The sequence below is a fragment of the Myotis brandtii genome, unplaced genomic scaffold, assembly GCF_000412655.1.
Source record: "Myotis brandtii unplaced genomic scaffold, ASM41265v1 scaffold62, whole genome shotgun sequence".
NCBI classification, from domain to species: Eukaryota; Metazoa; Chordata; class Mammalia; order Chiroptera; family Vespertilionidae; genus Myotis; species Myotis brandtii.
In genome coordinates, this window is record NW_005370366.1 from 2,445,898 (window position 1) to 2,470,492 (window position 24,595).

Here is a 24,595-nt window from a genome sequence, read left to right on the forward strand (position 1 = left end):
GTGCACAAATTTTTGTGCACCGGGCCTCTAGTCCTATATAATAAAATCCTAGGTGGTGTCACACCCTCACGTGACGCCCTCACGCGACATCGCCACAAGATGGCCCCCACAAGATGGCTGCATGCACAGCAGAGGCGGGGCCCAGCGGCTGCTCCGCTCAGTGAGGCCTGGGCTCTACGCAGCACAGAGGAGGCGGTGCCCAGCGGAGGAGGCGGGTCGCAGCAGGGGAGGGCAGTTGTGGGGGGGTTAAGCTGGCAGGGGAGGGCAGTTGTGAGCGATCAGACTGGGAGGGGAAGGCAATTGTGGGCGATCGGGCCAGCAGGGGAGGGCAGTTGTGGGCAACTGGGCCGGCAGGGGAGGGCAATTGGGAGCGATTGGGCCAGCAGGGGAGGGCAGTTGTGGGTGATCGGGCTGGCAGGGGAGCGTTTAGGTGGCAATCAGGCTGGCAGTCGGACATCGCCCGAGGGGTCCCAGATTAGAGAGGGTGCAGGCCATGTGGAGGGACACACACACACACACACCCATGCACGAATTTTGTGCACTGGGTCTCTAGGTAATATATATTAAAATTCCATGTAGATTGGAAATGTTAATAATATACTAATTGAAAATGTAAACTGGAAGAAAATATAGGTACTAGTAATTTAATCTTAGAAGGGGAAGCCTTGTTAACCCTTTTCGGTCCAACATGGAGGCTGACTCGACAGACCAGGCGCTAGGAGCATGTCCAACGTTGAGGCAGAGACACTGCAAACTGGTTCAACATTCAATACCGTCAATTAATTTGGACCAGACTGTTTGAATTCCAAAAATAAAATTGGACTGCAAAGGGTTAAACTTATCACTGAAATCAGAATCCAAAGAAGAAATGCTGGTTAAATTTGACCACAATTTTTTATTTACAAGTAACAAAACAAACAAAAACATCACCATAAAAATAAACATAAATGACAAGCTGGGTTGGGGAGAGGAAGAATGCTTTTATTATATATATTACATGTTAAGAATCTTTGTACAGTTTTAACTGAAATATTTTAAATCAGTGTACAGTGGGGCCTTGACTTATGAGTGTCCTGACTGAGTTTTTCGAGATATGAGCCGTCTCTCGGCCGATTTTTTGCTTTGAGTTGTGAGCTAAAATTCTGGTTACGAGCCAGCTTCAGATACCCCACCGCTAGTTGGCGCAGTGAACGTCACAGTGAACACCACAACATCAGCCCAGCATCACGTGTCTCACTCATTCACTGTTGATTTGACATACGAGTAATTTGAGTTACGAGCTCCGTCACGGAATAAATTAAACTCGTAAGTCAAGGCCCCACTGTATTTAATTTACATATTTTTAATTTTGGAAGAATTGTCCTGTATCAAATCTGTTGATGGTCTTCTTTCTGTGCCAATAATGCTCTCAAAAACATGGTAAATGTTCCTAAAATCTACCGGACTTTCTGTAAGAAGTGTGGCAAGCATCGACTTCATAAGGAAACATAATATAGGAAGGGAAAGGATTCTGTTTGCACAGGGAAAGCAGTGTTATAACAGGAAGCAGAGTGGCTATGGAGGGCAGATTAAGCTAATTTTCTGCAAAAAGGCTAAAACTGCAAAGAATATTGTGCTAATGTTTGAATGCATTGAGTCCATTCTAAGAGAATGCTAGCTATTACCAGTAAGAGATGCAGGCATTTGGAGGAGGAAATAATGGCAGCTGAATGGGCAGACCTGTAGTGCATCTCATCCCAGGGCCAGACTGGAAATACAGTGGGGCCTTGACTTACGAGTGCCCCGACTAACGAGTTTTTTGAGATACCAGCTGTCTCTCCGCCGATTTTTTGCATTGAGTTGACAGAGTAATTTGAGTTAATGAGCTCCTTAACGAGCTCGGTCTCGAAACGAATTAAACTCGTAAGTCAAGGCCCTACTGTACAACAAAATTGGAGAACGTTCACATGGAATTACCAACTGAGCTCCAGTGAGGAGGAGACTTATATCAAGGAAGGACAGAAAACACCTGGAAACCTGTAAGAAAGGTGAGGTCATGAGAGGAGCTGAATCAGCTCCCAGGGGCGACAGGCCAGCGAGCCAGGAGGGAGGAGGGAACTCCTGGCTAAAGGAGAGTCTGTTTTCTCAGAAGATAGAGGCCTGGAACCCAGGTTGGGCTCCATAGCCCTGAGCAACAGAGCTGAGACCCGAGGCTCACATAACATCCAGCCGTGAAAGGTGGCAGGGCTGCTGGCCACCTCAGAGCCTGGAGCCCATAGGCCAGAGCTGGTTGGAAAGAAAGCTGCAGTTTTGATCTTTTCCTTTTCCTTTTCCTTTTCCTTTTCCTTTTCCTTTTCCTTTTCCTTTTCCTTTCCCTTCCCTTTTTCCTTTTCCTTTTCCTTTTCCTTTTCCTTTTCCTTTTCCTTTTCCTTTTCCTTTTCCTTTTCCTTTTCCTTTTCCTTTTCCTTTTCCTTTTCCTTTTCCTTTTCCTTTTCCTTTTCCTTTTCCTTTTCCTTTTCCTTTTCCTTTTCCTTTTCCTTTTCCTTTTCCTTTTCCTTTTCCTTTTTCCTTCCCTTTTCCTTCCCTTTTCCTTCCCTTTTCCTTCCCTTTTCCTTCCCTTTTCCTTTCCTTTTCCTTTCCTTTCCTCTCTCTAAACCCAGAGCCCAGGAATTTTCATTTTCGACTATTCATCTGAGGCTTTGGTGCAGGGAGGGAGATGTGGACTCGAGGTGCCTAAGAAGAGGCTGAGTTGGGAAGTTTTGTGGGGAGACTTGGTAAAATAGCAGCCAGTGATAACCGGAATGGTGAGCCAAGGTGTTTTTCCCAGGTCGTGTCTCACGATGCTGAAGAATGAGCTACGTGGACCAGAAAATTTAAGCAAAGTGTGGAAAATTTATTACAAGCAAATTCAGACTCCCCGCAAGGGGAGGGAGACTCAAGAATGGGTTGCCTGTTAAAGCCTTGTAGTCCAGGGGTATATGTTTGCTAGAAGCCTGCTCTATGTCTACCTGTGTCGTCATCTGATTGATTCCCTCAATTGTTTTTGCCCAGCAACAGACCTAAACTTTCCCTGTTTCTATGTGTTCTTTCTCTGTTCCTATGCTGAACTTTTTCTGTTTCTGTGTGTTCGTACATTTTGTTTACTGCAGGCCCTCCCTTGGTTTCCCATGTCTCCTGCTTTGAGTCCAGAAACATTTTATTATTTCTGCTTGGTTGGTTCCTGTGGTTAGGCTTGCTCAAACTGCCATGTCTGCCCCGGCCTATGTTTCACCTGCCTTTGTCTTCCACTGGACCCCTGCCCTGTCTTCCTGCATTTCAAGCTAACTCCTCTCACCAGGAGCATTTGGTTGTAGGCCCCCAAACGAAACAGCCATTTTTCCTGAGAGGAGCTAACCACTCCCAGAAGCCACAGAGCAAGTAAAGAAACAAAACAGCCTGCCCCACCCACAGGAGCCTTGCATGCCACACCCTGCATTTTGATCTTGTCAGAGGAAACAAAAGCAGAGGCCAAGCTTAAGGGTTTGAACAGTCTCAAGGAGCCTTCAGTGACTGGATTGAGGGAGGGGCCATCCTCCCCGCTATGCTAGGAATCAGACTGACATGTTCCCCTCACGGGAGAACTGATAAAAACTCCAGGTTTCCAGGTGACCCCATTGTTCTCCATACAGGATCTCTGTCCAGCCAAGGGCAGAGTAATACTTTGGGCCACTCATAGAGGAATAGCTCTGGGACAGGAAAACACACCCATCATATTCCCTGAAAACTAAACAGTACCTCCCTGCCTAAAGTTCTTTCAAAATCAGACTTTTGAGTGATTAAGATTGACAGCTGGCTAGCAGGCAAAGGTGGGCAGAGGTAGAGTCTGGGGAATCAGGGGAAGTTTGCTGACCCAGCCTTGGGCCCCTTGCTGCTAACAAACCTACTTTAGAGGGCAGATTGGTCCTTCCTGTTTGCAGCCAAGGCCTGTGGAGACAGACACAAGTGGTGGATTGGTGGATTATTTGGAGCTTTAAGCAGATTGCTGAAAGTCAAAAGACAGTGCCTGATAGTGATTAGCACCTAAATACCTAACAGGAAGCCCAGAATTGGCAGACAGAACAGAAGAGTGGTATCCAAAGCAAGCTTCCATGGGGCATTAAACTCAGCTGAAACTAACGCCTCTTCATTTATTTTTCTTTCTCTCTTTTTTTCCTTTTTTTAGTTTTTCTCTTTCCTTCCTTCCTTTCCCTTTTTAAATTTATCTTCTTTATCTGCTTTATTGGTTTGTTATTATTCTTATCTCTGTTGTTTCATTCATATATCTAATTTTCCTCTTCCCGTTTTCTACTCAATTTTTTTCACTAAATATTTTTTTTCTTTTTTCTTTTTCTCCTGCTTCCTCATCTTTTTTCTTTTTCTTATTTTAGGTCTATCTGCTTTCTCCTATATTTTCCTTTTCAAATTTTTTTCTTATCTTTTCTCCATCCTTTATTTTAAACTATTGTCCTTTACCTAGTCCTTTGATTCTTTATTCTTATTTTCTTAATTTCATCTCTCCAACTACATATTCTGCCCTCTCCCTGCCCCTTTACTTACTATTTCTGGTTTGTGCTTTTTTTGTCTGTTTATTTGTTTTGTTTTCTCCCTGTATCTCTTTTTTTTCTATCATTCTTGCTCTCTTTTCTCTTTCCTAATTCTTTTCTGGTGGTTGCTTTTGTTAGTGCTATAGGGGTCTTGTGTATGTTCTTGTTTTGTTTCTTCTATTTCACGTTTTGTATTGTTGTATTTTGTTTTGTGCGGTCAGCACCTCCACAACATTTCTCATGATATGGTTGGGTGAGCCACATGGTCACCCAGTCTGAGAGAAGACTCCATCCACAAATGGGACAATAACATTCAAGACCCAGCTATAACAGGAGAACCCAAAAAACTCAAGTAAGGGTCTTTCCTAGAGCACCCAGCTCAGGAGATCTAAGGGACTGCACCAGTGGGTTCCACAAAACACCTATATAAGACCACCCCCCAAAATCTGGGAGGCATAGCAGTTTGATCTAATACATAGAAACAAATACAAAGGGACAGCAAAAATGGGGAGACAACCCCTGAATGAAAGAAAAGGAGGAATCGCCATAAAAGGAATTAAATGAAATGGAGGCAAGCAATTTGTCAGATAAAGAATACAGAATAATGCTAATAAGGGTGCTCAAACAATTCAGTGAGAACTATAAGCAGCTTAATGAGAATCATAAATTAATGAGAATATTTAGGGACTTAATGAGAGCTACACCAACTTGAAAAGAGAGGTTGAAAGAATAAATAAGAATCAATTGGAAATGAGGAACAACATAGCTGAAATAAAGAATACCCCGGAAGAATACAACAGTAGACTAGGAGAAGCTGAGGACCAAATCAGTAAATTAGAAGACAAGGTATAAAAACATTCATTCAGATCAGCAAATGGAAAAAAAATCAAAAACAGGAGAAGAATTTAATGGAGATTTGGGACAACATGAAACATAACAACATTTGCATCATATGAGTGCCAGATGGAGAAGAATCCAAGAAATGAATAGAGAACCTGTTTGGAGAAATAATGGCAGAAAATTCCCCTAACATGTTGAAGGAAAAAGTCACTCAAGTTCAGGAAATGCAGAGAGTCCCAGCCAAGATGAACCCTGAAAGACCCTAGGCACATATGAATTAAAATAGCAAATATTAAAGACAAAGAATCTTAAAGGCTGCAAGAGAGAAACATAAATTACCTACAAGGGAGCTCTCATTAGACTGTCAGCTAACTTCTCAATAGAAACACTTCAGGCCAGAAGGAAATGGCATGAAGTATACAAGGTAATGAAAAACAAAAGACTGAACCCAGGACTACTTTATCTGGCAAGGTATAATTCAAAATTGAAGGTGAAATAAAGAGCTCTGCAGACCAAAAAAAGGCTAAAAGAATATATTACCACCAAGCCAGGACAGTAAGAAATGTCAAAGGGACAATTGTAAGAAGAAATAGAGAAGAAGATAGGCATAAAGAGTAAGAATGGAAATAAGTACCTATCAATAATCTACACTAATCAAAGACAAAGATGCTAATTAACCGTACCTTTGATATGCCAAAGCCACGCCCAACAGCCAATCAGAGCGACCATATGCAAATTAACCCAACCAAGATGGCGGCCGGCAGCCACGGAGCTGGAGCAATCAGGAGGCTTGGTTGCCCTGGCGATGGAGGAAGCCAAGCATCCCGCCTACCCTGGCCGGCTGTGGCCTCCACAAAAGGCAACAAAGTTTCAATTATAGAAGCTAAATAAATCCCAGATACCTCTTCCAGCCAGCCTCCACTGGGAGCTTGGGTGGCTTGAGGCCGTGGCCAGCCTGCAAACAGCCATCAGCCCCTCACCCAGGATGGCCACACCCTCATGGGGTGAGGGTCCCTGCTGAGGGGCTTGGCCAGCCTGCAAACAGCCATCAGACCCTCACCCAGACTGGCCAGCGACCCCAGCAGGACCCTCCACCCTGAAGGGGGTGTGGCCAGCCTGAAAACAGCCCTCAGCCCCTTACCCAGGCTGGCAACACCCTCATGGGATGAGGGTCCCTGCTGGGGGGCTTGGCCAGCCTGCAAACAGCCATCAGCCCCTCACCTAGGCTGGCCAGGCACCCCAGCGGGGACCCCCCCTCCCTGAAGGGGGTGTGGCCAGTCTGAAAACGGCCCTCAGCCCCTCATCCAGGCTGGCCAGGCACCCCAGTGGGTCCCCTACCCTGATCTGGGACACCCTTCAGGGCAAACCAGCCGGTCCCCACCCGTGCACCAGGCCTCTATCCTATATAATAAAAGGGTAATATGCAAATTGACCCTAACAGCAGAAAGACTGGGAATCACTGGTCACTATGAGACACACTGACCACCAGTGGGCAGACGCTCAATGCAGGAGCTGCCCCTGGTGGTCAGTGTGCTCCCACAGGGGGAGCTCTGCTTAGCCACAAGCCAGGCTGACAGCTGCCAGTACAGTGGTGGTGGTGGGAGCCTCTCCCACCTCCTCAGCAGTGCTAAGGATGTCCGACTGCAGCTAGGCCTTCTCCCTGCTGGCAAGTGGACATCCCCCAAGGGCTGCCAGGCTGTCAGAGGGATGTCTGACTGCCAGCTTAGGCCCAATTCCCCAGGGAGCGGGCCTAAGCCAGCAGGTGGTCATTCCCTGAGGGGTCCCAGACTGCGAGAGGGCACAGGCCGGGCTGAGGGACCCTCCCGAGTGCACAAATTTTTGTGCACCGGGCCTGTAGTAACCTTAAATATAAATGGCTTAAATACTCCAATCAAAGGTTATAGGGTACCTGAGTGGCTAAAAAAACATAACCCATATATATATTGTCTACAGAGACCAACCTCAGAGTAAAGGATTCACACAGACTGAAATTAAAAGGATGGAAAAAACTTTTCCAGGCAAATGGAAATGGAAAAGAAAGCTGGGGTAGCAATACTCATCTTACAAAATAGACCTCAACATGAAGGCCATAACAAGAGATAATGAAGGCCACTTCATAATACTAAAGAAATCAATAAAACAAGAGGATATAACTCTGGTAAACATATGTACCCAATACAGGAGTATCCAAATACATAAAAAAACTTCTGGAGGATATCAAGGGAGAGAGCAACAGCAATACTATCATAGTAGGGGACTTTAATACCCTATGGACATCACTGGATAGATCTTCTAGACAAAAAATTAACAAGGAAACAGACATCCTAAACAATACACTAGATCAAATGAAATTGACATTTTCAGAGCTTTTCACCCCAAAGCTACAGAATATACATTCTTCTCAAGTGCACATGGGACATTTTCAAAAATAGACCACATGTTAGGACACAGGCCAAATCTCTACAAGTTCAAGAAGATTGAAATCATATCAAGCATCTTCTTAGATCACAATGGCATGGAATGAGAAATTAACTGTAATAAAAACACTCAAAAATTCTCAAACACATGGAGGCTAAATAGCATGCTATTAAACAATGAATAGGTTACCAAAAAGATCAAAGAGGAAATAAAAAACATCCTGGAAACAAACGAAAATGAACTCACTACAACCCAAACTCTGTGGGACAAAGTGAAAGCCATCCTGAGAGGGAAGTTCATAGCACTACAGGCCTATCTAAAAACAAAAAACAAAACAAAAAAACCAAATAAGAAAAACTCTTAATAAGGTATCTAATTCTACAATTTAAAAAAATAGAAAGAGAACAATAAGAAAAACCCAAGTAAGTAGAAGGAGGGAAATACTAAAGATCAGATGGAAATAAATGACATAGAGACTAAAAAATATGTATTTATATGTATAGATAGATAGATAGATAGATAGATACTAGAGGCCTGTTGCACGAAGATTCGTGCAATAGGCCTTCCTTCCCCTGGCTGTCGGCACTGGTTTTCCTCCAGCACCCGGGACCCAGGCCTTTGGTCCGGCCACAGCAGTGAGGCTTGGCTTCTCTGCTCCGGCCACAGCAGCAAGGCTTGGCTTCTCTGCTGTGGCCGCAGCGAGGCTTGGTTTCTCCGCTATGGCTGCAGCGAGGCTTGGCTTCTCCGGTGTGGTCGCAGCGAGGCTTGGCTTCTCCACTCTGGCTGCAGCGGAGAAGCCAAGCCTCTTCAGTCTTCAGTCGTCTTCAGTAGTCTTCGCGCACCTGCATATGCAAATTAACTGCCATCATTGTTGGGTTAATTTGCATAGTTGCTCTGATTGGCTGGTGGGCATAGCGAAGTGACACCAATTTGCAAGCTTCTTTTTTATTAGTGTAGATAAAAGATCAATAAAACTAAGAGCTGGTTCTTTCAAAAGATAAACAAGATTGATGAACCTCTAGACAGACTCATGAAGAAACAGAGAGAGGACTCAAAATCAGAAACAAAAGAGGTGAAGTAACAACAGACCCCACAGAAATACAAAAGATCATAAAAAGTATTATGAATGACTATATTGCAATAAACTGGGCAACCAGGGTGAAATGGACATATTCCTAGAAAAATACAATCTTCCAAGACTCAGGAAGAATCAGAAAACCTGAATAGGCTGATAACTACTGATGAAATTGAAGCAGTAATAAAAAAAAAAAACTTCCAGCAAACAAAAGCCCTGGTCTGGAAGGCTTCATAGGGGATGTTTACCAAACTTTTAAAGAACTAGCACCTGTCCACCTCAAACTCTTCCAAAAAATTCAAGAGGAAGAAATACTTCCAACCTCTTTCTACAAGGCCGGAATTACCGTAATTCTAAAACCAGATAAAGACACTGCAAAGAAAATTACAGGCCAATATCCCTGATAAGCATAGATGCTAAAATCTTCAACAAAATTTTAGCAAATCTGATCCAGCAATATATTAAAAAGATCATACACCATGACCAATTGTGATTTATTCCGGGGATGCAAGGCTGGTACAATATTTGCAAATCAATAAATGTGATACATCACATAAACAAATTGAAAGGCAAAAATCACATGATCAGATCAATAGGTGCATAAAAAGCATTTGACAAAAAACGACACCCATATTTGATAAAAACTCTCAGCAAAGTGGGAACAGAGGGAGTATATGTCAACATGATAAAGGACATATATGACAAATCTACAGCAAACATCATACTCAATGGGAAAAATCTAAAACCATTTCCATTGAGAACAGGAACAAGACAGGGATGCCCTCACCCCTCTTATTCAACACTAGAGGCCCAGTGCACGAATTCGTGCACCAGTGGGGTCCTTCGGCCTGGCCTGTGGGTCTGGGCCGAAACGGGCTCTCCAATATCCCCTTAGGGGTCCTGGATTGCAGGCCAGGTTAAGAGACCCCACCAGTGCACAATTGGGGCTTGGGAGGGATGCGGGAGGTTGGCCAGCTGGGGAGGGACTGCGGGAGGGCTCCAGGGTGTGTTTAGCCTGTCTTGCTCAGTCCTGATTGGCCAGACCCTAGCAGTAAGCTAACCTACCAGTTGGAGGTCTGCCCCCTGGTGGTCAGTGCACATCATAGCAAGTCGTTGAGTGGCCTTAGCATATCATTAACATATTACGCTTTGATTGGTTGAACAGCCAACCGGACACTTAGCATATTAGGCTTTTATTATATAGGACTAGAGGTCTGGTGCATGAAATTCGTGTACGGGGGGATGTCCCCTCAGCCCACCCTGCACCCTCTCCAATCCGGACCCCCCAGGGGAAGGACATCCCTCTCACAATCCGGGATTGCTGGCTTCTAACTGCTCACTTGCCTGCCTGCCTTATTACCCCTAACTGCCCCCCATGCCAGCCTGATCACCCCTAACTGCTTCTGCCTGCTGGCCTGATCGCCCCTAACTGCCCCCCCGCAACAGCCTGGTTGCCCCTTAATGCCCCCCCTGCTGGCCTGGTCGCCCCTTACTGCCTCCCTCCTGGCCTGGTCACCCCCATCTGCCCCCCTCCACTGGCCTGGTCACCCCTCACTAACTCCCCTGCCGGCCTGGTCACCCCACACAGCCTTCTGTTCAGTCGTTTGGTCGTTCCTCACTAACCCCCTTGCTGTCATTTGGTAATCCCTCACTAACCCCCCTGCTGGCCTGGTCACCGCACACAGCCTGCTGTTCAGTCCTTTGGTCATCCATCACTAACCCCCCTGCTGGCCTTGTCGCCCCATGCAGCCTGCTGTTCGGTCATTACTGTTACTGTGACGGCGTCCCGGACAGTTTGCATATTCCTCTATTATTAGTATAGATTGTACTGGAAGTTCCAGGCACAACAATCAGACAAGAAGAAATAAAAGGCATCCAGATTGGAAAGGAGGAAGTAAAACTATTATTATTTGCAGGTGACATGATATTGTACCTAAAAAACACTGAATACTCCATCAGAAAACTACTAGATGTAATAAATGAATTCGGCAAGGTAGTAGGATACAAAATTAACACCTAGAAATCCTTGGCATTTTTATATACCAATAATGAACTCTCAGAGAGACTAAAAATCCCATTTACCATTGCAATAAAAAATTTAACATACTTAGGAATAAACTTAGCCAAGGAAGTAATAAACCTGTGCTTGGAAAACTACAGGACGTTGAAAAAGATATAGAGGAAGATATAATCAAGTGGAAGAATATACCATGTACATGGATTGGTAGAATCAGCATCATTAAAATGTCTACCCAAATACTACCCAAAGCAATCTATAGATTCAATGCAATCCTATATAATAAAAGCCTAATATGCTAAGTGTCCAGTCGGCCAGTCATCCGTTCAACCAAAGGGTAATATGCTAATGATATGCTAAGGCCACTCAACCATTCGCTATGACGTGCACTGACCACCAGGGGGAAGACAGTTGACCAGTCGCTATGATGTGCACTAACCAACAGGGGGCAGACACTTTGACCAGTAGGTTAGCTTGATGCTGGGGTCCAGCCGATCGGGACTGAGTGAGACAGGCCAGACATGCCCTGGAGCCCTCCCACGGTCTGGTCCCTCCCCGGCTGGCCAACCTCCTGCCCCAGCCCTGATCATGCACCGGTAGGGTTCCTCGGCCTAGCCTGCACCCTCTCGCAATCTGGGACCCCCTCAGGGGATGTCTGAGAGCCAGTTTCAGCCCGATCCCGCAGGCCAGGCTGAGGAACCCCATTGGTGCACGAATTCGTGCACCGGGCCTCTAGTCCCTAATAAAAGACCAACAGCATATTTCACAGTTCTAGAACAAATGCTCCAAAAATGTATATGGAACCAAATATGACCCCAAATAGGTGCAACAATCTTGAGAAAGAACAGAGTTGGAGGAATCACATTACCAGATATCAAGTTATACTACAGTACTCAGAACAGCCCGTGACTGGCATAAGAATAGGCATATAGATCAATGGAACAGAACAGAGAACCCCGACATCAATCCAAATCATTATGTTTAATATTTGACAAAGGAGGCAAGAGAATACAGTGGAATCAAGACAGTCTCTTCAATAAATGGTGTTTGGAAAATTGGACAGGTATATGCAAGAAAATGAAACTCGACAACCAATTTACACCATACACAAGAATAAACTCAAAATGTATAAAAGACTTAAATGTAAGTTGTGCAACCATAAAAATCCTAGAAGAAACCATAGGCATAAAAATCTTAGACATCTCTTGTAGCAATATGTTTACAGATACATATCTCAGAGCAAAGGAAACTAAGGAGAAAAACAAATGGGAGTACATAAAAATAAGCTTCTGCACAGCAAAAGAAGCCATCAACAAAATGAAAAGGGAGCACACTGGGAGAACATATTTGGAAATGATACAACAATAAGGGGTTAATTTCCAAAATATATAGGAACTCATACAACTTAATAAAAGGAAGACAATCCAAGTAAAAAATGGACAAAGGACCTAAATAGACACTTCTCCAAAGTGGACATACAGATGGCCAAGATACATATGAAAAAATGCTCAAAGTCACTAATCATCGGAGAGATGCAAATTAAACAACAGTGTGGTATCACCTCATACCTGTCAGAATGGCTACCATCAACAAATCATCAAATGACAATTGTTGGTGATGATGTGGAGAAAAGGGAACCCCAGTACACTGATGGTGGGAATGCAGACTAGTTCAGCACTGTAAAACAGTATGGAGTTTCCTCAAAAAATTGAAAATGGAATTCTCATTTGACACAGTGATCCCACTTCGAGAAATATATTTTAAGAAACAAACATCAGAAAGAATATATGCATCCCTATGTTCATAGCACAATTTATGATAGCCAGAATTTGGAAACAGCCCAAGTGCCCATTGGCAGATAAGTAGATAAGAAAGCTGTGGTCCATTTACACAATGGAATAATATGCAGCTGTAAAAAATAAAGAACTCTTACCATTTGCAACAGCATGGATGGACCTGGAAAGTATTATGCTGAGCGAAATAAGCCAATCAGAGAAAGGTAAGTATCACATGATCTCATTCATATGTGGAATCTCATGAACAAAATAAACTGATGAACAAAATAGATCCAGAGACATAGAAGCATGGAATAGACTATGGAACCTCTAAGGGAAGGTGGGGGAGGGTGGTTGGGTGGGAAGACAACAACCAAAGAACTTGTATGCATATATGCATAACCCCTGGACACAGACAATAGGGTGGTGAAGGCCTGGGGCAGGATGGCGGGGGCAGGTAGAATAGGTCAATGGGGGAAAAATGGGGACATATGTAATACTTTCAACAATAAAGATTTTTTTAAAAACTAAAGAGATGCAAGCATTTTGAACTGGGAGGAGATAAGAGTGATCCAGTTCTAAGCTTCATATTTTGTTTTATTGTCTATATATATAAAAGCCTAAGCGACCGAATGACCAGTCATTATGATGCACACTCACCACCAGGGGACATATGCTCAATGCAGGAGCTGCCCCCTGGTGGTCCATGTGCTCCCACAGCGGGAGCGCCACTCAGCTGACCAACCCAGCCCAGGGCCCACCAGCCCAATGGCAGCCACTCACTCTCTTAGACCTGCAGGTCAATCTCTGGAGAACGGGCCAGGCACCAATGGACCAGTGCCACCAACACGATCCTGACAGTGCTATTGGCTTCCTGGAAGTCGGCCTCCAGCACTGCGGCCACTTCCCCTCCCTAGACACTCTGCAAGGAAGAAACAATATAAAAGCGGCCACCAGGTGGCTCCTGACAATCGGCGTGAATGTCAGCAGGACAGGATCCCAGGGTGGCAAGGGCGTCTCACTGCCTGCCCAGAGGGCCAATCATGTCCTGACCCCATCCCCACCCCCCTTGGGGCCCCACTGTTTACGAATTTGTGCACCAGGCCTCTAGTGTGACAATAAAATCTTGAGGGTATGTTTCCTTAAAAAATAAATCTGTTGATAATAACACTAACCTCTTACTATGAAATGTCAAGTCAAAAGGAAATAAATGAGGAGGCAGATAGAAATTAAGGTTTTAGCCTTCAATTTTGAGATGAGGTTTTCTTAAAAATAACATTTGGTTCAATGTGATTTGTTAAAGGTAACACTTTCCCCCTAATTAATAATGTATCATACTTAAAATCTTGACAGACCATCATCTTCCACATCAAAGATGTGTATTTAAATTTGAGACCACATAACATTGTCATCTGCTTTCTCTTAGCAACATTAACTTATTCTCATGAGAGTCTCCTGTGTTACTTTTAATGCCTACATAATAAACAATTATACATAATTGGTGTGATTCTTATCCAATCTATTCATTATAAACATTTAGGTGGTTTTCACAATTTTTCTCTATATATTTACATAGTTCTTCAAACCTACCGCTACCTTAATCTCTAGCTCCAAGATAAAGTCATGTTTCAATTTGTCATATTTGTTTTAATGTTTGGCAGTTTGATGGGCAAAAATGGATATCTCCTTGTTTTAAATTGCAATTTCCTGACTAGTGAAATTGAGCAACTTTCAGACGTCTTCAATAGACCCTTTGAGAGAATTTGCATATTTCCCTTTTGACTTGTATTTTCGTAACTTGTAGAAACACTTCATGTGATAGGGATGTTAACACTTTGTCCTGTGTTTTTAACTATTTTCTCCCAATCTTTCACTTCAATTTTTTATTACATTTAGCCTTTCAGAAATGTTTCCCTCTTTAGTCTTTTTCCCCCTCCTTCTTGGTTTCTGGTTTTCTTTGATTAGACAAACCTTCCCATCTCAGAGTTATATATATATTTTAATACTTATATCATGCTTTTTAAAGGTTTGTACTTGATCTTTTTAACTATTCATATATGCTGTAAAGTAGGTATAAACTTTATTCTTCAGAATGATGAACTGACTTTCCCAGAATAATTATTGAATACTCCCTCTTCTGTTTAATTGAAGTGTTATTTGTATTCTGTATTAAGTTCCCATGTATATATGATCTATTTTAGGACTCTTGTTTTCTATTGTGCCAGCACCCTAGTGTTTTAATTATAGTAGCTTTATTCTCTGGTGGGATAAATCTCTCCCAAATGGTATGTTAAAATTATAATTCTTGCATAATGTATTTTCCATGTGAACTTGAGAATTCTGTTTATATTTAGTTGTAGTTTAGGATATTAAATCTTTGTTTCCAGGAACCTGATATCATTCTCCATTTATTCAGTTCTTGTTTTATAATCCCCAATAAGTTACTTGGTTTTCTTTTCTTAGAGCTTATATTTTTCTTATTAAACTAGAGGCCTGATGGACAAAATGTGTGCAAGAGTAGGCCTGCCTTCTCCCGGCTGCTGGCACTGGCTTCCCTCCGGCCACCAGCAGGCACCTGGGACCTGGGCTTCCCTCACAGCTTCAGCTTCGTCTGGAAGGATGTCCGGTCTAGTTAACATATTGTGCTTTTATTATTATAGATTTATTCTTAAGTTTAAATTTTTGAACATACCTTAACATATCATTGTAAAATTTTTACAGTAAGTTTTAATCCTCACTCATTTTTTCCATTGATTTTTTAGAGATAGTGGAATGGAGGGAGGCAGGGGGGAGAGAGAGAGCGAGAGAGAAAGAGAAACATCGATGTGAGAGAGACACACATCAATTGGTTGCCTCCTGCAGGTGCCCCCAACCAGGACCAGAGACTAAGCTGCAACCCAGGTACATGCCCTTCACTGGGAATCAAACCCACGACCCTTTGGTGTACAGGCCAACACTCTAACCACTGAGCAACACCAGCCAGGGCTACAGTAAAATTTTAAAGTATTGTTGCAAGCATTTCTTTAGAATTGTGATAAAATGAAGTGTTTTAGTTAATTTAATGTTCTGTTTAACTCATAATTGCCAAATTACTGATGTGTTTACTGATTAAAATAGGGTAAAAACATATATATATGTGTGTGTGTGTGTATATATATATATATATATATATATACACACACACACACACACACACAACTTTTTTCTTTGATTTAATGAGGTTTCAAGGATCTTTAAGGCTATTATCAAATTTATCTGTGAATGGCACATTGGTTGGTTGAATTCTGCATAAACAGAAATTATTGACTGACTTTCTGTTTTTGTTTTTCTTATTTTGTCCTAAGGTTGCTACATCTATAAATACTAGACAAGGATACTATCCAATAGATGGATATGTTAAAGAAGGTTCTTTTATGGACAAACTGCAGCCTAAAAAGTATGTTCTATGTGCACTTATTTTAGTATTTAAAGTTCTCTTTAGTATTTAAAATTACTCTTTCAGAAATATATATTTCTGAAAGAGTAATTTTAGCATTACTAAAATATCATTTTTAGATCATTGTTTCTAACCCATTATTTACAAAGTGCTCTTTAAGTTTATAATTTGTCTTAGCTGTTAATTAAATGGAGAATCCAGCTCCTAAGGAAGCAGTATTAGTTTGTCCTTATTTAAAGTGGGGGGGGGAAAAAGCCCTAACCGGTTTGGCTCAGTGGATGGAGCATCGGTCTGTGGACTGAAGGGTCCCAGGTTCGATTCCGGTCAAGGGCATGTACCTTGGTTGCAGGCACATCCCCAGTAGGAGGTGTGCAGGAGGCAGCTGATCGATGTTTCTCTCTCATTGATGTTTCTAACTCTCTATCCCTCTCCCTTCCTCTCTGTAAAAAATCAATAAAATATTTTTAAAAAGTGGAAAAAAAAGGAAAGCAAGATTACCATGTCAAATCAAGGATAGCTGAGAGGATGATTCTAGCAGAAGCTGTTGGTGCTGGGTGAGAATAAGACATGGAGAAAGAATAAGAACTTCTCTGTTGACTGTTGAGAGGAACAAGAGTACAATACAGTGGAGGATTTGGGGAAGAGATAGATTGAGAGGTGATTTATAAGAGGACTAGAGGCCTGGTACACGAATTCATGCACCAGTGAGGTCCCTCGGCTTGGCCTACGGGATCGGGCTAAAACTGGCTCCCTGACATCCCCCGAGGGGTCCCGGATTGTGAGAGGGCGCAGGCCGGGCTGAGGGACCCCACAGGTGCACAATCAGGGCTGGGGAAGGAGGTGACCGGTGGTGGCGGTGGGGCAATTGGGGGTCTGGGCTGGCCGGCGAGTGGGCCGGTGGTGGTGGCGGGGGACGGGACTGGCAAGCAGTCAGCGCCAGGCTGGCCAAGGCAGGTGCCAGAGGTGGCCCCCCTGATCACTCCACCGGTTGCCCCACATATCGGCCCTGATCACCGGCCAGGCCTAGGGACCCTACCCATGCACGAATTTCGTGCACTGGGCCTCTAGTAGTTGTATATTTTAAATAGAAGCATCCCTTGATATCTAATATATTTTCTTTATGATTTATCTTTACTATTTTGTAATAGGAATTGAATATGGACTACTCAGGGCTAATCCACTCATTTTTAAGAACATGGATGTTCACTTTCCAAAGTAATTGAATGTTTAAAAATTATTTAGTCTATTTCTCTTTATAAGATTAACATTAAACATCATAGTTTCTTCTATAAATTGTTATAGGTTTTGAGTAACTTATTCAGCAAACACAGTGCTTACTGTGTGCTAGCCAATATGAGGATATAAAGGTAAAAATAGGTGAGAAATGGAACTTTTTCCTTGAAAATTAACTTATGTAGTAAATTCATTACCTTTTTGTAAATTATCCAGGGCTATGTAAGTAGATTTTTAATAGCTGGCATTTATGTGTATAAGTACTGACTATAATTGAGTTTAAGACAGTTCAATGATTATCAACATCTCTACTAAAAAATATCAGGTAAGGAGAGGTGGTTAGGAAATTAAAGCACAATTTATACTGTAAGCTATTATTTTTAGAAATTTGTTAAGGAATTGAATTCTCTATTAAAATTAAGTTTTATATGAAAGTGTATTTAATCATGGTTTCCTCTCTTTGCTTATCATAGATGAGAACCCAATGTGTGTGTTCTTACAAGTCATCACATGAATTATTTTTTATAGAGAGTAAACATCAGAATAGAAAGTTAAAACTGTTTTATTAATGTTGTATTTAAAATAATGTACTTGACATTTTTCAGGATAAAGAATTGTTCTCAGGACTTTAAAAAGACTGCTGATCAGCTAACTATTGGTTTAGAACACATTGGTTCACCATCCACACATAGGACTGTTTTGAGTTCATCAGCTGTAATGGCGGTATGAAAAATGTTATTTTGTGAAGTAAGATGAAGCCAGACATTTTTACTTTGTCTCTGGTAGCTTAAATTTCCTCTCCTCTCAAGGTTCCTATAATTACAGATTCTTTTAGAAAGCTTAAAGGTAAGAGGTAAACACACTCCTTACTTGAACCTCTTGTTTTATTCCAAACTATGCTTGAACAGATTCACTTTTATTCCCAAGGCAGCTCATGCTACCTTTGACAACTCTGTTAGTGTTCTTGATACTTACCTATATGTAGCTTCTTCCCTTTAAACCTAGTTATTGAATTCAGATTCTGTGAAACGTATATAAAGTACACGTTTCTAAATTCTAAGTGTGATTTTTTCCAATTATTTTAATGGCATCCAAAAGGCCTATGGCATTTGTTATTGATGATGATGATGATGATGATGATGATGTTGGAAGATTCAATTTTACCCGTTACTGCACCTGATAACTTTAGTGTATTTTTTAAATTTAAGACTAGAAAAAAGAACAAACTCCAAAATGCTGTTGAATGAAGTATTGTCCTTTTGTTACAGAGATCTTTTTTTCTAATCCTCACCAGAGGATATGTTTTTATTGATTTGAGAGAGGGGAGAAGAAGAGGGGAGAGAGAAAGAAACATTGAGATCAGTTGCCTCCCATATGCACCCTGACTGGGGATCAAACCCACAACCTTTGGTGTATGGGACAATGCTCCAACCAACTGAGCCACCTAGACAAGGCTGTTAAGGAGATTTTTGGTGGGCTGGTGGATGAGAGAGAGCACTTAATCTTGCTATCTTTTACTTCAAGTTTAAATGTTAGCATAACCAAATTATATTTTCCTTAAATTGTTCATTTTTACATGTGTACATTTATTGCCATGATAAATTTTTCAAGATAGTTTTAAACTTCAAAATGGTTCCAGGACATAATCTTATTTTTTCAAAAAGTTATCTTTAAAAAATCTGGAATGCTATAGCTGAAACTCTAAAATGCTTACTTACTGGGTAGGTAAGATGAACAGTGTTATTTTTCTTGATTGTTTGCAGATTTCTTTGGTAGGTCTATGTTGCTTTTGTAACCAAAATAGTAGCCTGATATTTTTGTGACTAATATATCTAAGTATCTATTCTTATATTTGTATATGGTCCCCCTTCCCCTTTTTAGGAGACTAAAACTACAGAAGAAATTGATGAAGCACTAAAGATAGCAGGCAATAATTTTGAACAATTAAGTATTGCTGTAAAAGTAAGCATTTTGAATGATTAAATTCTATCAATTATTAGGGCATAGTCTCTTTAAATATGTATACTTGCATATACTAAGACTGAAGTTAGAGATTATTAAGCATGATAATAATATTAATATTAATAATAATAATAACAATAATAACAGCATTGTGTTAGTAGCCCACTAATGAAGAAGCTCTATCAAGGAACCATGATTTCTTATCTCTGAGCATTGCAGATCATCTTTCTAACATGCTCATTATTTGGCTGTATACCCTTACATAAAGAGTCTTACTTTCTTTTCTCCCTTACCCCATTCCCCAAAAGAGAGGCTCATTCATTTGGTGACAAAGAACAAGAAACAACAAATCTACAGCCAAGGCACTGAAAAGATTATAGCTGATATGGGAGTTAAGGCTTCAACATATGAACTTGGGAGGGGGTGGTTCATAACAGTCTGCCCTCTGCTCCACTCCCCCAGGCTTATGTCCTTCTCACATGCAAAATACATTCATTCACCCACCCAACGTAGTCTTAACCTATTCCAGTGTCAGCTCTAAATCCAAAATTTCATCTAATTATCTTCTAAATGAAGTATGGGTTGAACTCAAGGGCCAAATTCCTCTTTAACAGTGAATCTGTGAAACGAGGGAGTAAATTATTTGCTTCTAAAATAATTGGTTGGACAAGAATAGGATAGACATTCCCATTCCAAAAGGGAGAAATTTGAAGGAAAAAAAGGGGTCACAGATCTCAAGGAACACTTCTTTGTTTAAAAATGCAGTTTGTAGAATAGTCAATATTTTAAAAATACTTGGATTAAAATGTTACTTTTTTAATTTAAAGAAAGGTGCCAGAGAGAAATTCAGCTATTTAAAATTATGTATTTCCTATAATGACAAAACAGGATAAGAAACAAGTTTAGAAAAGTTAGTGTATTTTCTAGGCCATTTTGTCAGTTTGTCAGTATACAGTGCCAACAAAGATGTGACAGGTACCAGGATTTGAAGTTTATCATCTGATCTTGTGTTGTTATTTTGAAAAGTCCATAAAGTGCCTTTTATTTTCAGAATTATTTTGAACAGTACAATTTCTACAGAATAAAAATACCAAATTAGGTCTTTGTATTATGTTCTTCCTAGATGCTTGAACACATACACAATCAAACACAAGAGGAGACAGTCAGTCTTTTAAAGGATCTGGAGAAACAGTTTGATCAACTTTTTACTTCTCTTGATTCCAGGTAATAACTTAAAAATATAAACTTAATGAAACTAAAGTTTTAACATTAACTTGTCATTTTATTTCTTATATGGATTCAAGTAATGAGTAATTCTTAAACAAGTTTGGAAGGTAGTAGTTGGTCTCTACAGGCTGATAATTACAACTTCAAAATGAAGAACAATTTGTACATTTTTTTATTATTTGGGCAATTTGTCTTCTGGTTCCAAAGCTAACTGTTAAAATAAACAAGCTTCTTTCTTAAAGCAGCACAGGAAACTATTTGCAAAATTTGTTACAGAATTCAGCTTACATGGGAAAATGCGAACATTTTCTTATACATAGTTCCATAATTTTTTCATGTGTTTATTTGCAACAGAACAAATAATGCTCTCATGCTTTCTAATATTTGTTTCTAAACAAATATACAGTTATGTATCCATCACTTTTTTAAAAACTCTGATTTATGTGATCTTCAATAATCTAATTCACATTTTACATTTGAAGAAACAGGATCATAAAAGTTGTGACGTGCAAAGAAATATATTAGTAATGATGTTGTCCTTTAGACTTAGTTCCTTTTTTAAAAATCTCATTAGGATGCCTAGAACACTATCAATGAATCAGTTGATATTCTTTGGTGATATTCTTCCATGTTGATGTTATGTCACATCTGGTCTTTAATTATAACATTTAAGTGATAGGTCCTATGCATGCATTTATTTTACAGATTTTATAGTGGTAAAATATACATAACAAAGTTTACCATTTGAACCATTTTAAGTGTACAGTTTAGTGGCATATGGTAATTTCAAGTTTAAATTTCTGAGGAAACACCATATTATTTTCTGCTTTGGCTACACATTTTACATTTCCACCAGCAGTGTACATGGTTTCAATTTCTCTATATCCTTACCAACAGAGTTATTTTCTATGGTGTTTTGTGGTTGTTTTTTTGTAATCACGTTCTGATGGATATAAAGTTGTGTCTCATTGTGATTTTTATTTGCATTTTCCTAATGATTGCTGTTGCTGAGTATCTTTTCATGTGCTTATTTCTACAAAATGCAAATTTCTACAAATTGGCCATTTGTGTACTTTTTTGGGAGAATGTCTACTCAAGTCCTTTGCCCATTTTTAAATTTTTTTATTATTTTTATTCACATCCCCCACCTCCTCCCCTTTGGCAGCCATCAGCTTATTCTCTATATCTATGAGTCTGTTTTGTTTTGATTATTCATTTAGGGATTTTTTAGATTCTACATATAAGTGATATCATATGGTATTTATCATCCTCTAACTTACTTCACTTAGCATAATACCTTTAGTTCTATCCATTTGTCACAAATGCCAAGATTTCATTCTTTTTCTGACTGAATAATATTTAATTTGTACAGAAATTTTTATTTATTCATCTATCAATCGATGCCTAGGTTGTTTTCATATCTTGGCTATTACTAGTAATGCTGCAGTGAGCATGGTGCATATATCTTTTCAAAGTGTTTTTGTTTTCTTTGGATAAATACTCAAAAGTAGAATTGTTGGATCATATGACAGTTCTATATATTCTTAAATTTATCTTTATTGTTGAAAGTATTACAGATCCCCCTTTTTTCCCCATCGTCCCCCTCCCCCTTTTTCCATCCCTCCCCCAGGCCTTCACCACACTATTGTCTGTGTTCATGGGCTATGCATATATGCATATAAGTTCTTTGGTTAATCTCTCCCCACCCACCACCCACCCCCACTTTCCCTCTGAGATTCGCCAGTCTGTTCTACGCTTCTATATCTCTGGATCTATTTTGTTAATCAGTTTATTTTGTTCACTAGATTTCACGTATGAGTGAGATCATGTGATATTTGATAACTCTATTTTTAATTTTTGAGGAATCTCCATACTGTTTTCCACAGTGAGTGGGTGCACTAATTTACAAGCCTACTAACAGTGTGCAAGAGCTCCCTTTTCTCCACATCCTTACCAACACTTGTTGTTTGTTGATTTTTTTTTAATATAGCCATTCTGACAGGCATGAGGTGATAATCTCATTGTGCTTTTCATTTGCATTTCACTGATGATTAGTGATGTTGAGCATTTTTTCATGTCTGTTGGCCATCTGTATGTCTTTGTGGGAGAAATATCTATTCTGGTCCTCTGTCCAGTTTTTAATTGAAATGTTTGTTTTTTTGGTGTTAAGTTGTATGAGTGCCCTTTTTTAAAAATATGTTTTTATTGACTTTAAAGAAAAGAAAGGAAAGGAGAGGGAGAGAGAGAGATAGAAACATCAATGATGAGAGAGAATAATCGATCAGTGGTCTCTTGCTTGCCCCCTACTGGGGATCGAGCCCAAAACCCCGGGCATGTGCCCCAACTGGAACTATACCCGAGACCTCCTGCTTCAGAGGTCAATGCTCAACCACTGAGCCATACCAGCCAGGCTGAGTGCCCATATCTGAATGGGATTATTTATTTAGTTGTTGGATTGTAGGAGTTCTTTATATATTATTGATATTAATCTTTTATCAGATATATCATTTTCAGATAATTTTTTCCCTTCTTACAGGTTACCTTTTTACTCTCTTAATCACATTATTTGATCCACAAAAGTTACTGATAAAGTCCAATTAGTTTTTCTTTTGTTGCCTATGCTTTTGTTGTCATATGCAAGAAATCATTGCCAGATCTAATATGTAAAGCTTTTCCCCTATGTTTTCTTCTAAGAGTATTGTAGTGTTAGTTCTTACATTTAGGTCTTTGATTCATTTTGAGTTAATTTTTGCATGTGGTATGAAGAAAGGGTCCAACTTCATTTTTTTCCATGTGGATATTCAGTTTTCCCAGCATCATTTATTGAAAAGATGGTCTTTTCTCTATTGAATAGTCTTGGCACACTTGTCAAAACTCAGTTGACCATATAGGTGAAGGATTATTTCTGTACTCTCCATTGTATTCCATTGGTCTGTCTCTCCTTATTCTAGTAAGACACTGTTTTGATTACTGTAGCTTTGTACAAAGTTTTGAAATCAGGATGTGTGAGCCCTCCAACTTTGTTCTTTTTCAAGATTATTTTGACAATTTGGGGTTCTTTGAGGTTCCATGTGACTATTAAGATGGGTTTTTCTATTCTAGATTAAATATCACTGAGATTTTTATAGGAATTGTATTGAATTATAGGATGCTTTGGGTGGCGTTGACAAAATTCAGTCTTTCATTCCGTTAACATAGGATGTTTCTCCTTTTGTTTTTGTCTTTATTACAGCAGTGTTGTATTGTTTACAAGTATACAGGTATGTTGACTCCTTATTAGTTAAGTATGTTCTTCTTTTTTATTCTATTTTAAAGGAATCATTTTCTTTTTTTTAAAATCCTCAGCTAAAGATATGTTCATTGATTTTTAGAGAGAGGAAGGGGGAGAGAGAATGTGGGAGAGATGTGAGAAACATCGATTGGCTACCTTCCATACACATCCTGACCGGGAATTGAACCTGCAACCTTTGGTGTATGGGACAATGGGCAGGAATCATTTCCTTAATTTCCTTTTCAAATTGTGAATAGAAAAAGCATCTGATTTGTTTGTTGATTTTTATCCTGCATCTTTGCTGAATTCCTCTATTAGCCCTACTAGTATTTTTATGGCATCTTTAGTGTTTTCTCCATATAAGATTATGTCATCTGCAAAAAGATAATTTTACTTCTTTTCCAGTTTGGGTGCCTTTATTTCTTTTTGTTGCCTAATTTCTGTGGCTAGAACTTACAATAATATATTAAAGAACAGTGGCAAAAGCATGTAGCCTCATCTTGTTCCTCATCTTAGAAGAAAAGTTGTCATCTTATTTCTCTTATCTTAGTTTAAATTTAACTGTAGAGTCTTTATTATATTGATGTAGTTTTTCTCAATTCCTAGTTTATTAAATATTTTTATATCATGAAAGTGTGTTGAAAAAACCAAGATGGCGGCATAGGTTAACGCCGGAGTTTGCTGCCTCGAACAACCACTTCAAAAATACAACTAAAAGACGGAACGGACATCATCCAGAACCACAGGAAGGCTGGCTGAGTGGAAGTTCTACAACTAGGAGGAAAGAGAAAAGCATACCG

At 40.2% G+C, this 24,595-nt stretch overlaps 1 protein-coding gene across 1 annotated transcript in view; it reads left to right on the plus strand.

Annotated features, from left to right (window-relative positions):
- RNF17 (ring finger protein 17) overlaps positions 1–24,595 on the plus strand; it is a 164,553-nt gene that overhangs the window by 6,927 nt on the left and 133,031 nt on the right. The window contains exons 3-6 of the mRNA XM_014528174.1: positions 16,011–16,102; positions 17,941–18,058; positions 19,217–19,297; positions 20,421–20,521. Coding sequence (XP_014383660.1) covers positions 16,011–16,102; positions 17,941–18,058; positions 19,217–19,297; positions 20,421–20,521 — 392 coding nt within the window. The remainder of the gene's footprint in view (positions 1–16,010; positions 16,103–17,940; positions 18,059–19,216; positions 19,298–20,420; positions 20,522–24,595) is intronic.